The sequence below is a fragment of the Nothoprocta perdicaria genome, unplaced genomic scaffold (assembly GCF_003342845.1).
Source record: "Nothoprocta perdicaria isolate Ctin4 unplaced genomic scaffold, notPer1 scaffold_0, whole genome shotgun sequence".
Lineage (NCBI taxonomy): Eukaryota > Metazoa > Chordata > Aves > Tinamiformes > Tinamidae > Nothoprocta > Nothoprocta perdicaria.
In genome coordinates this window covers 8,419,125-8,432,466 of record NW_020454092.1, presented here as the reverse complement: position 1 = coordinate 8,432,466, position 13,342 = coordinate 8,419,125, and the positions used below count along the sequence as shown (strand labels likewise).

Sequence of the window (13,342 nt, the reverse complement as noted above, 5' to 3'; positions counted from 1 at the left end):
GAGAAATACATGGGAAACATTAGGGTGAAACTACTCTTAAATACAGGCACATGACAGTTTAATATGTTACAAGTCAATCCAAGAGTCATATCACATTAAGTTGATTTGTCTTGCCAAGAACAGATAAACCTAGGTTAATCCCTATATTTAAGGGCTCCATCACCAAGAGAGCTGTGGGTCTTGGCTCTGTGCTCAGTCGAATCCCTAGGTACTCTGCTGGTCTATATAAGGCCTTTCCAGAGTTTGGAAAAACACCTACGGGAGAAAACGAGGCCCATTCCGTCCATGCACTTTGAGACATATTTTAGGGGGAATTAAAACCCTTRCACACCTTACATCTTTTCTGGAAAGCAAAAGGTTAATTGGGCAAATAGATGGATTAATAGCTTTAAAAACACACCATGCTCTGTGTGATGTTTGCATAAAACAGGAGAGATTTTTCTCTCTCATCAGWGCTTCCGAAACTTCTGTTTTATTAATACGGAGCACAAATCCCTAAGGGCTCCCACAAGGGACAGTGAGGACACTGCTACGAGCAGTCAGGCGGGGTCGGGGACGAGCCAAGGAGGCAGCAAGGGAACACCAGACCCTGCAGCCCTCACGTGTGAGGCCTTGGCAGAGCGACCACAAACAGGCRAGGGCACCTGCATGGCAGCAGAGCACGGAGACTGCGACACAAGTGCTCCTTCAGCCATCTGTAAAGTCAAAGCATCTTTAGCTCCACTTAAACTATGATTAACGAGCCTCTAAYGGATTTGATTAAGGACACTAGACTGAAGTTGTACAGAGGGAAGGGATTTTTAAACCACCAGCAGCACCATGCCACTTTTTTGTCACTTAATTATCCCTTTTAGAGCACTGCCTCTTCTCCCCATGAGTTTCAACTCTCTGTGCCTCCTACATGTTAAATATTTAACAGATCTAAACATCCAAGAAAATGGAAAGGGTACTTACTTTTAACTTGCTTTTTAATGCTTTTCGTGTTGTCCAACCAGTGCTGAAAAATAAATCATTTTAATTGAATTATCAATAAAGCAATCTTAGAGGAAAAGGAGGAAAAATAACTACTCATTAGCGAAGACCATCTTGGATTACAAAGCAGTCAATTAAAACAATGTCTAATCCATTTTTTTTCCCAATTCATGGCTTAGTGCTTATCAAAGTACTTCATTCTAAAAATACAGATTAACTTGTACAATAATGGGTCTCAGATAATTACCTTGAAGGAAGGAATAATTATACAAATAACCTGATACTTAGAAGAAGATACTCAAATGCAAAATTTGTAATGCAAAACGTTAGTTTGCTACAACTACAACAGAAACATTCACACAGTCCATTCCTTAAAGCYAATGTTAAAGAAAGGACCATCCACTTGGGAAAAAAAAAAAGAAAAATGCACTGACAAACTACTTTAATTATGGGGAATCTCATGCAGTCCTAATAAACACAACCCAAGCTGGCCTTTTGCAGGCCAGGCAGTGACAGTGAGACAGTCACAAACYGTAGGTCGACCTTCTGCCGCTCAGCCCAGCCCGGCTGCACCCCCACAGGCAGGGTGCAGGGAGCRGGGAGCCGGGAATCTCGCTGCCTTCCAGTCACCTGCTCTAGAGCATCCAGCTGCCACAGCCCAGCGGCCCCTATGTCCGAGCACGRCGTCAGCTCTTCCAGCTCTCAAAAAAACACCCATCAGAGCTGCCGTGCTAGCAACTGTCGCATGGGAGAACTGAATACTCTGAATATTCAGAATATTCATCTACTAATGATAATTACATRGTAAATACTGGACATCAAAGCTATTTCCATGAAGCCAGGAAAATGGCTTTGTTAGTACTACATATAAATGCACGTTAGCAACAGGCTGATGATAGGTTGAGGGAAACTTCCACGTGTGTATGCCGTGCTGCCTAAAATAACTGCCTGTACTTACGCTACAGAAGTGTTTACATGACAAGTTAAAGACGAGCCTGGAACCACCACACAAGTAACGAGTGGCAGAGGGCCACTTCAAAGCACCCTGAACGTGCAGGCAGCTCCCTCCTCCAAAGGASGTGACTCAGTCGGGCAGTAAACAGGGCCCCTTACTCAACCTAATTGCCTTGACCCAGCTCCCGTGTGCAGCGTGTCCCGGGTGGCTCACGACGGCCAGCGACGCCACCCGCCTTGGTTCCCTCCGAATGTCACCTTGCAGCTAACACTGAGTTATGCAATTAGCAACACTCCTTTCGTTAAAATATGCACTGGGAAGTTTGCAGTGGGTCCGAAAGAGGACAGAAAACAACAGGGGTATGAGAAAGAACCAGTATTTTCAGGTTGCAATGCCAAGTGCAAACACGTTCCTGCTGTCAGAGCACCCCTGCCTTCTCCGGGGAATGCACAGAGACAACCTGTTAGACTGCCAGGATATGCAGAGATTGATAAATGAGATGCAGATCAGAATAACTGAACCCTCCACTGTTGCCACACACGCAGTTAAGTTTGTTCTCCTCAACTATGAATGTGTACTAGTTAAAGCTATTTGAAATTCATGTGTTTCATYTTTTATAATGAAGCAGGAAAGAGGCAAATATTTATGGCAACGTTTTCTTACACTAAGTGAGGTGAATTTTAGTAATTTTTTTCTCTTTAAAAACAGAGGTTATTCCACAAACTCACTTGGCCTATTTATGTTCCTCCTTTACCATGAATGCACAGACACTCTCCATGCAGAGGCTGCAGGTGATGCGGCTACAGGAGAGCCCGGCCGGCCACACRCGAGAGCCATTTATTGGCCTCAGGGCCGCCTGACTGCTTCGTCTCCAGGCTCTTTTCTCCCATCTCCTCCACATTCCAGGTGCAGGCGGCCGGAAAGCCGAGCCAGGCACAGCCAGCGCTCCGCTCCGCACYGCTCAGCCCGGCCTCCAGGAGCCCAGTGCAGAGGGTAAGGGGCTGCACACGCGTCCCCAAGGGCGGCTTTGCAACGGAGGGAAGGGAGGAACTAACAGTGCACGTGCGGACACACATGGGCGTCGGGAACCTGGAGAGCTATTCCAAGTGATTAAAATGGAATTTGAGCGGACCTGGCAAAAGAGATCTTTCGAGTTTACATTCTGATGAGAGTTGGTTCAACACACACTGCGCTGCGGAAATTCACAGATAAGGTTTGCTAAACAACGAGCAGGGAAAGCGGCGCATTGCAGAGTGCTGGGGGGCCCTGCTAAATCAGACCGCTTCTGCAGAAAAAAACATTATATGGCAAAAAGGTAGCGTAAAGGCAGCTTTTTTATAACCATGGTGAGGCTAAAACTGCTTAAATACTTTGTGGAATTAGGGGTTTTATACTTAGTGTAAAGCTATACAAATCATTTTAAGTATTAAGCATCAATACAGTAGGTCAGAACAGTAGATCAGTACAGTAGATCAGAATGATTGCTAGAATAACAAAATAATGTATTCTACAGCTCCATTAGGAATATCTAGGAGTTGAGGCCTACAAACTGTATTAGAAATTAATYGATTTGGAAATCTGTCACTATCAAATTTTCAGCACTCCTTATTGGAAACAGCTTATTTCAGCACTGTGAAAGTGGCAATTAAACAGCCTGACAAGTTCCCAATGTTCACGTTGGCTGCCGCCGGGCACGCTGCACTGCTCCTTGGCAGCCGGGTTGGAAGCTGCCTGTGCTGGGCTTCAGCAGGATTTAGATCACGCCTGACACACTGTAGACAATATTACAAAAACCTCCTTTACCACCTCCTGCCTCTTACAAAAACCCATTCTTAACCACCAGACTAAAACCAAACACAGAAGTTGCACGAAAATCACAATTTGTTCACTCTCCAAAATGCTCCAAGATCTTCTTAGAAGAACCCCGTATTTGAATCCTAAACAGCAAAATGTCAGAACGAGTTTGTACTATCTGGGTTTTCTCAATTGCACCTACACCCCAAACCCTCTAACTACCGATCACTTAAGGAACCCAACATCAGAGAAAGTCAGACCCCCCCAATTGAAAAGGTATGCCCAGTTGTTTAGAATGGACTTATATAAAACTGATTGTAGTTAAAGCAAGTGAGATTCTTTCAGTTTTTTTTTTTTTATTTTTTTTATTTTTATTTTTTTTTATTTATTTAACTGTGCATTGCACAGTTGGGGCAAAGGGTTTTTTATTTTTTAAATCTTCAGTGGTTATTAAGACAATATGTTTGGATTTCAAGTGGGTAGCAGAAATAATTATCTCCTGAGCCAGACTTATTCACGTTACAGGACTGGATTCTTCTGCTGTTTATTTAACAGACCTCCTGAATAATCTTTGACAAATAAGTTGCTTAGCGTGTGCYTTTGTTTCCAGCTGCAGATTGGGTTTCTACAAGAATTTCCTAGCTTCACTTTGCCAGAAAGGCTGTCCTTACCACAGTTCTTCATTTCTTAAAGCCATTTTTTCTGCCTGTTCTGTTGAACCACCCTTGCAAAACACAAACCTGATTGCTTTGTTATACGGAGTGCATTGTTAATACCTATTTTAAACAGACTGTCACCTGTAGCTGGCCTCCTTTCAGTCACACACACAAGTAAGAACAGGTGACCAACTAAATTAGAAATTGCTTGTACCTGGTAGGTTATACACTACCACATACTCAAAAGTCTGGATTGCAAGTAACAGCTTGCTGGACAAAAGCAAGCCAAGAACCACAGCTAAGACAGCAAAGATGCACACGTATTTCCCCACTTCAAATGGCCAACATTATTTGACAGCAGGATAGCAACAAGAAAAGGGTCACATCCTCACAGTTGTACCTGTGACATCTTGCAGCCCCTACARGCAGGCAGAAACATTTAGGCATCTCAGTCCTTCCACCCTCCCAACATGGTAAGACAAACTGCGCATCCCAGTTTRCACATGCTTAACACAACAGACTTGCTTTGTATAAACAGACCATGGTATTTGATAGGCCACTGTATTCAACGACCCAGGCAATGCAACAACTTAGTGTTAAATATAAATACAACAAAGGAGATGGAAAGTTTTTTTTTTTTTTAAATGCATTGTTAAGGTCAACTTGAATCTTTTTTTTGAAAGTTTGTTTTTTTTTTAAATGCATTGTTAAGGTCAACTTGAATCTTTTTTTTTTGGTAGCACATTACTAATATTTCTAGAGTAAGTGTTCACCTTCTCTTTCCATCTCTCTCTCCTTCTCTTTCCATCTTTCCATCCACACAAAAGGTTTAAGAACAATTTCACTGCCATGGGCTGCAGCTCACCAGTAGCTACTCCTGCTAATCATGACATTTGCTTCAGATGAACACTGAAATTATTTTCTCCGAAGAAAACATTCTCTGCAATCACCAGCTAAACAGAGAACTTCACCTCAGCAGCAACAGTCCTTGCTTCTACTGTGCAACTCTAACCGCTAAATAATTCTGAAATGGAGTTGAAACAGAGACAATTGGGTCTACAACTAAAGAAGTGTGACATGCACAGTGAAAATACCCAGATGTCTTTCTACTTAAGAGAGTTAGGAAAAGCAAATACAGGTTTAAGCTACAGGAATGCAGGACCAAGACAGAAATTATTCCCCGTTCAATTTTTTCTTTTTTATGTATACATAGACTAAACACAACATTCCACTTCAAAACAAAATAGAAACTAACAGTGCGAAGAAGACATGGATCTTGCATAGTGGGCAGGATTAAGTATTCAACCATAAGGAGCAGCCAAAGAAAGCTGTGCCACTGCATATGAAAACAATAATTCACTGCTTGGTTTTCAAAAGCAGAGACATTTCTACAAACAAAATTACAAGAACTTTCTACTCAAACCATGGTACCTATAAATCCACCTATATCCTCCCAACAGTTTCTAGTTGCAGGTCCAAGTCGCTTCAGATTAGAGCAAATCAGATGCTCCCCTTTCTTGCTCAGATCTTTGCCCAGAAGATGTCAACAAGATGACTGTTGCTAAAGAGAATGTGCACTAGCACTGACAAAGCACAACCTTCTCCACACTGCCACAGCAAGAAAGGCCACGCAAACAGAAGCTCTGACAGGAATAACAAGTGAAAGACGTGAATGCAAGGGACAGCAGGCTGCTGTAATATGTTAGAGCGTGTTTGCAGAGCAGGGTTCATTAAACTAACACGCCACAGAGCTGCTGCACGAAAGAATTCAAGAAGGGCAGTATTCTCGTAACATGTTTGTCAATATTATCTTCCTTTCAGCAATAGTAAAATAAAAGTTACTTACCGCCACCTGTGCAGAATCCATAAACCTTAATCCAAAGTAGTCACTTTCTATGAGGTCCAGATGATACATGATCTGTTCAAACAGGAGCTGGCCTTTGGCTTTTTTCTGAAAATACAAAAAAAAAGATTTACTATTTAGCAGATAGGCTTATTGTAGCAGCTATGTTCTTTTCTGAGCATACTTAATATTATAATTCCAAAAGCAAAGGAAGCTCCCAAAAGAATTTGAAAAATAAAATACAACATGGAGATCATTTTCTCCTGTTATTTGTGAGGGCTGTTGTGTTTGAAACAGCAATGTATGCACCACAAGCAGCAACTGTTTGGTTAAAATGGGTAAATGACATGGGAAATATCCCTTTCCAGAAAATCTGATTAACGACTTGCACAAGACTGAAAATGTTAAAACATTATTTTGTCATTTTACCTACTAGGCTTTTCCTTATCAATTAATGCTCAACAGAATTGGAAATGCAGCTAGCACAACTGATACTGTCTAATATACTGGATTTTTTTCAGAAAATATAGTAAATTGCTTACGAAAGTTTGCTTGACAGCAAGCCAATTCACCAGTTGTCAAGCAGACAGAAAAGTACATTGAATTAGAAGACAGCATTCCATTACTGAGTGCTTTTAATGACTGATGGAAAACAGTCTGACGAAGAACTCTAATAAATAGTACTTAGATAATACATTTACATAACTCACTTGTAAATGCAGAAAAGTGCTGTTTGCTAATACATAATCTATGAAAAAGCAGCTCTAGCCCCAAGTAAACATCTCTACAGTAACGATTTAAAAAATTAAACACATCTTTTTGCAAAACAGGCATGTAAATAATACACTAAGCAGTTTCTCTACAACATATATTTTTCCCCACTATGAACTCCTTTGTAGTAATACACTGAAAGAAAAGCTCACAAATACAGTTAAAAGAAATAAAAATATATGGAAAAATAGTAGGCCTCTATACAAGCCACTGCACTAAAAAATAATTCTTAGCAACAGGAAGAAATCCATACAGGATCCATACCTACTCTGCATGAAATTTAAAGATTTCCCTATTTCCATAACACTATCGGTCTGTAACCTTTTGTCTTGGTATTACACACACACAAAAGTTGAGAAATACACTAACTTCTTTCTAAGCATACGTTACAGCCTGCTATGAACAAAGATGACTTAGCCCAACTCTCAGCATGCTTCTCCATGTGGAAAAAGGGATTTCAAACTGAGCTGAATAGAGAAACACAAGATACATATAACTGACCCAAACTTACACTGTTTATATATAAATTTCTGAGATTAAGCATGAAGTCTTATTCTCTGAATCAATCATCCGATTCAATGATTGAGTTGCACCAAAGCAAAAAAAGCATTGCAGATTTTTGCCACTTTCTGGTACTTGGATCTACAAATAGCATTTACTCTACAACCACAGTCATTGGCTTACTCTTTAGTTAAATTCAGTATGATGTATCACAGTACTAAGCAAAAACTTAGAAAAATCTGTAAAGTGACTCTGCACAGGCAACTTCTGCCAGTTACTTAATCCAAAGTATTGTGGGAAGTAGGGGAAATTTGATTTGATTTTTTTTTTCTTTTTTAGGCAGCAGCAGATCTATCAAATACCATCAAGACTCTCCAAGCAGCTGCCTTAAGGCAAATCACCTACATACAAATCACATAATCCACTGCTTCCACTGAGTCAGTGGCCTCTTTCCTGGAAAGGCAAAACATTCAGCTGGTGATATTTTAAGACATCAATATTTTCTGCGTCTCAAGCAATAAGATAACCTAACAAACAGAAATCAGTTCAGCAATTGGAATGGCAAAGCTGGAAAAAGCATTACATTTTGCACCAAGCTTTACAGCTTCTCCAAAACTAGACGAAGATCTCCACATTAGTCATCAGAACATCTTTGATTCTCCTTGGTCCTCAGCAAGTCATTTCTTTAAAACACAGTTAGCCAGTTATCCCAGCTACATTCCAAGGTTTATAACCCTTGAGCGGACAGGGAACCGCAGGGCACTGAAGCCCTTTAGGTGAGTCTTGCTGCATATACTGCTCACAGCAACAACTTGATGTTCTTCAAAGTCCCCCTTGGCTTCAGTGTGCCTGGAAGCACATGGATTACTACATCTCAGGCATTCCTCTTTTTTGTAGTTCATCAATAGATGCAAAGAGTAAATGGACCAAGAATAAGGAGGGCTGGAGAAAGTCCATGGCAAACAGCCCTGGGTGGGCTGTGGGGAGGTGCAGGGGGCTGCTGGTGCTTCAGAGCTTCCCAGGGAAATGCCCAAGGGTGCCAAGGCAGAATTCGCTCTGCAGCAGCTTGCGTATCACTTAAATCATCAACGGCTGCATTGGGTGCAAGGTGGCAGAAGTTTCACATGCCCTTTGACATGAAGCTCAAATTCATTCTCTGTGGTTTACTGAAGCACTTCCTCCTTTTATTTAACAAACGGCACCTAAAAACACATTGCTTTGTAAACACAGCAGAGCTTCCCTTCTACCTCTTCAAGAAGCCAGTCTAGGCCACCAGTGGTAATACAGGATTTAGTGGCATTTTGATCCTGCTGCTACCATAGGGTTTTTCCCCTCTCTCTCTCCTTGTAGCAGAGCTCAGGTTACTCTTGGAGGACAGATATTTTCACAATGCTTAATGGTTATCAATGAATGACTAACCACTCCACTCACAGTCACAGTTCAGCAGAGCTCTCCACAGTGTCCATGTCGGGTAGCCCCCAACTGCTGCACTTAGGGTTGCTTATTCCAGCTTCAGTTCACTAAAATATACTTGAAGACATAAAGACTCCATGAAGAAATAAGTTTTCATCCCCAAACTTTACAGGTTTACAACATGTATGGATAAGCGTGTTTATTTCCTCACTATTTTTGCCAGGAAAAATTCATTTTGAAAATTTAAAAGCCAGACATGAATGCTCCTAAGCAAATTACTCATTTGACTCACAGAGTGATTTTTAATGTTGTTAGCATTCCTGGCTGATCTTTTGTTTTGATTTTTAACCAGCATCTGTACCACAGATTATATTCTGTATTTAAAACCATGGGTACAAATAATCAGCAAGTGGCCACAGATATTTCATAAGTTTTTAAAAAAGTGTATGTTTGAGTAAGCTAAGCATTGCAAGGCACCTCTGATGCTGCTGCAGGTCCAGTGCAGATCACCTCCCTGCAGACCCACAGCCATCAATGCTCACAAGAGGTGCTGGCGACTGCTTGGACATTCCACATAGATCTGTTGATTTTGTTCAACATAATCACTTTTCATCCTACTTTGTAAGCTTAGCTCCACTACCGTAAATCATTCAGCTAATTTGTTCTATTTTGCAGACCTTGTGTACTCGATTATGTAAACTGCTGTTTTAATAGCATTTCATTATAATGAAGACAAAACCATCTCATTCTCTAATTCCTATATTAAACTTCATACGTAAATCTGTAAGGAACATTCCTATAAGTTGAAAAGCTACTAGGCTTCAAATAGCATTTGTTCTTGTAATTTGTGCCTCTCACTTCAAAGACCTACCACAAGGCAGTTTTTGACTGAAATTCAGTTTGCTTGTGCAGAAGCTGGAATACAATTAACTCTCTATTATCCACCAGAGGATTAGGTGAATTGCAGGTTAAACAGGACTAGCTCTGCACAAAAACCCTCTCCTTGCACAAGGCAACAGTGCTGCTTCTACAAGAACCCCTGCTGCTCTTGTAAAGCTCCACAGAAATCTAGCTACAAATTTTTAAAAGGTCCAAAATGCCCATGCTCTAAACATGCTCCCGTAATTAATTCTCCATCATTTATGTATTCCTTTTTATCTGTACCATCCTTCCCTTTCACAATCTCCACTGCAAATAACACAGAATTGACTACTTCTATTACAAATACTCACTTTTTTAGCCTTCCTGATTTAAAAGTCCCCTGGAAACCTCCAGGATTTAAAAATACAGTTTGCTGTGATATTTTCACACACATTTTTGCCGACAATTTTTTCATAAGCTGCTGAAAAAAATAGATACAAAGAATCCTCAAGGAAAATCCCTGTTTCTGTGTCTTTATAATCCCTATTTGTCTTCCCTCAAGACCCATGAGCATCAATGAGAGTCTCCAGCTGGGCAGTTGCAGTAGGGGGGCACTGGAAGCTGGGATCTGCAGGAGCACCAGGATGGAGTCTCCACCTCTGCAGCCTGTCCACAGACTTTTACGAAGTCTGGAGAGGGTGGGGAGGGCAGGGGAATAGGGAGATTTGGTTCCTCATGGGAACAGGATGAAAAGTAAATGAGGGATGCAGGGAATGGGAAGTATGCAGAACTGAATTCTTACGCTCTCACCCATCTAATTTTGGAGTACACACTGCACTGAAGCATGTAAGATACTAGGAAACAGCACCAGCAACCACACTGTTTTGCTGTCCAAGATTAATTCAATTCAAACTTCATTTTTTTTTTGCAATTCAAACTTCATTTTTTGCTGCATAAGAAAATTCTGACACATACTTGCCTTGCAAAATAATGTTCCTTATATTATCCTTTTTCCCTTTTTTAATTAAACAGAAATTTAGCAATTCCTGATTTAGTCAATAATAACAACTGTATTTCCAGATTGCAGCTTTTTCAGCAGTAAACTCACTAAGACTGCAGCTTAACCAGCACTCGAAGCCAACACAAGCCTGGTGCTGCTTGTAAGTGCTTCTCCACCACATGCAGGGAGGCACATGGGGAACCAGACTGCAGAACTGCTCCAGCTGGGAATCACACGGCAAAACTAGACCTGTTATCTTCAGCCTTATCATTTTCTTGACTTCGTTTACTGCACGGCTGCCAAAAAATGTTTCTTCTGCCAAGAGGTGTGGAGCCAAGAGCGAAGGCAGTGATGAAAGCAACATCTTTTTTTCCTGTTGCAGCACCAGGTTATGTCAGTATGAAGTATTTATGTAGCTACAGAGTGAAAGGGGCAGGGCAGTCATTTCCACCCTCCTACTCATGCCAGGTCCACTCTTTCTCTGGCTGAACTAACCTCAATTCACTAATGATTTAGCTTAAAAAAAATAAATTTGCTATTCTTGTCTTTTTTTAAAAAAATGTGATTTCACACAACCTATACAGCTAACAGCACTATGCCCAGCTGACCTGGCCCACCTGAGACACGGCTGAGTGAGAAGGCACCTCTTGGGAGATAACAGGAGAATATTTGAAACCAAAGATGTTTTTAAGAAAACAATAAAGCAATGTTTTTGCCCCGAGATTTTGTGCCTTTTTTTTAAATTAACACCTCCCAAGTATAATTAGGAATGACATAAGTAGAGACAGACAAGAACAAACACACTGCGCATTCTGAAATGAAACCTGTGCTCTGCTTTTAAGTCATTGTATTTTAATCACCAAGGGACTGGTATGTGTCAGCCTCTAACAATGCATGGCAATTACCGCACCTAACTATGTAGATTCAGTGTATCTGCTTACTGTTACTTTGTATTTGTCAGGCTTTGTATGGGCTCTTTGTAAAGAGAGGGAAAGAAAAAAAAGGTAACAACAACAAAGGCAAGAGAGCAAAACAAGCCTCAGTTTCCTTTGAAAAGAAAAGGGCTGCACCCTGGCCCGAGTTTTCTAGCCCTGATGGCAGCTCGTGACACCTCCTCAGGTTCAGGTTATGCTCCTCAAAGTCTCAGAAATGTTGTTACAGGCACCAGGAATTTGCGTGCGCAGCCAACTCCAGCTCCAAACATTACTGCTCTCGTTGCATGGAGATACCAGTTTAAACCCAAGTACTTTTTAGTTGCTGCTCTTGCTATGAAGCATCTGTGGGCAGTCCTGCTCTCAAACCAAGCACTGGAGGTCCCAGGCTGCAGTGGATATGTATGTTCAAGCTTTACAGATATCTACTAATTAATACTTGTTTGCATAGTTATTTTACGAGTCAAGACACCAAACTGTTTCTTAAGCTCAACATTACAGGTGTTCGAGTTGCTACAAGAGATTTTTCCACCCGCTACATCCACACTGTTCAATGCTCTCACAAAACGGGTTTTCCTCAGACTGCCTAAGGTTATAAACGCCCTTAAATGATGCTTAAAATGAGAGAGGGACAATAAGAAAGGTTCTTCCAAGAAGGGCTGCTCTGCAGGCTCCTCCTAGCAGTGGCTCCAAGGTCAGTGTAATTGTTATTAAAGCTGAAATTCCAAAGGCCTCGCTGACCCACAGCTTAGCTAAGCTGAGCTCAGAGCAACACGGGGATGTGGAGAATGGGGCTGCAGCACCTAGTGCTACTGGTGAAAGGGCCAAATAGGGGTGTAAATAAGGAGAAGGAGAGAGATGTGAGTGCACTACAGGGCTTGTGGAAAGGTAAAACGGTGGCTAATACGTCTCTCCCGAGGGAACACTGCTATGAGGTCATCCGTGCAACACCGTCTGCTTTGGGGAGAAAGGGGCAAAACTCTTCTGCCTCACGCTGGCCTAAGAATCCACCCGCAGCGCGCGGGGACACGGGGCAGCCCGTCCACCCGCGCCCAACGCGGCACGGGCACCAAGGGCCCCTTCCGGCGCCGCAGCGCGGCCCCGACACGCGGCCGCCTCGGCCGCTCCGTGGCCCGCGCCCCCCGGGCCGAGGCGGCGCCCCTACCGGCAGCTCCACGCTGACGTCGGTGCCGTCGAGCAGCGCCACGCGGCACGTGATGACGGCCCTGGCGTCGCCCGCGGCGGGGATGTGCGTGGCGGCTCGCTGCGCCTCCCGCAGGCGCTCGCGCTCCGCCTGCCTGCGCATGGAGCGGCGGCCCAGCGTGCGGCGGAAGAAGCTCAGCATCCTGGCGGCGCGGCGGGAGCGGGAACGGGAACCCTCGCGAAGCGGCAGCTAGCGTCTCAGACCGCAACGCGGGCTCTGCGAGCTGGAGTCGAGCATCTCTCTTCTGGCGTCTTGGGGAAAATGCTTCCCAGTCTCAGGCAACCGCTGGAGCGAAGCGGGGAAAACCTGAAAGTATTTTTTTAAGGAAAAAGCAGTCGGTTACCTCGCGACTACCGAGACGCCCCGCGGTTCGCAGCAGCCCTTCGCTAACTCGAAGCGCTTGTTTACCCCCGCGCGGCCCCGGGGCTCCCCCCGCCCCG

At 42.9% G+C, this 13,342-nt stretch overlaps 1 protein-coding gene across 1 annotated transcript in view; it reads right to left on the bottom strand.

Moving 5' to 3' along the window:
• The window catches only part of EPB41L5 (erythrocyte membrane protein band 4.1 like 5), a 51,522-nt gene extending 38,479 nt beyond the window's left edge, over positions 1 to 13,043 (bottom strand). Inside the window, exons 1-3 of the mRNA XM_026053983.1 lie at positions 12,864 to 13,043; positions 6,224 to 6,328; positions 955 to 997 (exon numbers count right to left, since the gene is read on the bottom strand). Coding sequence (XP_025909768.1) covers positions 955 to 997; positions 6,224 to 6,328; positions 12,864 to 13,043 — 328 coding nt within the window. The remainder of the gene's footprint in view (positions 1 to 954; positions 998 to 6,223; positions 6,329 to 12,863) is intronic.
• Between the last annotated feature and the right edge of the window lie 299 nt (positions 13,044 to 13,342).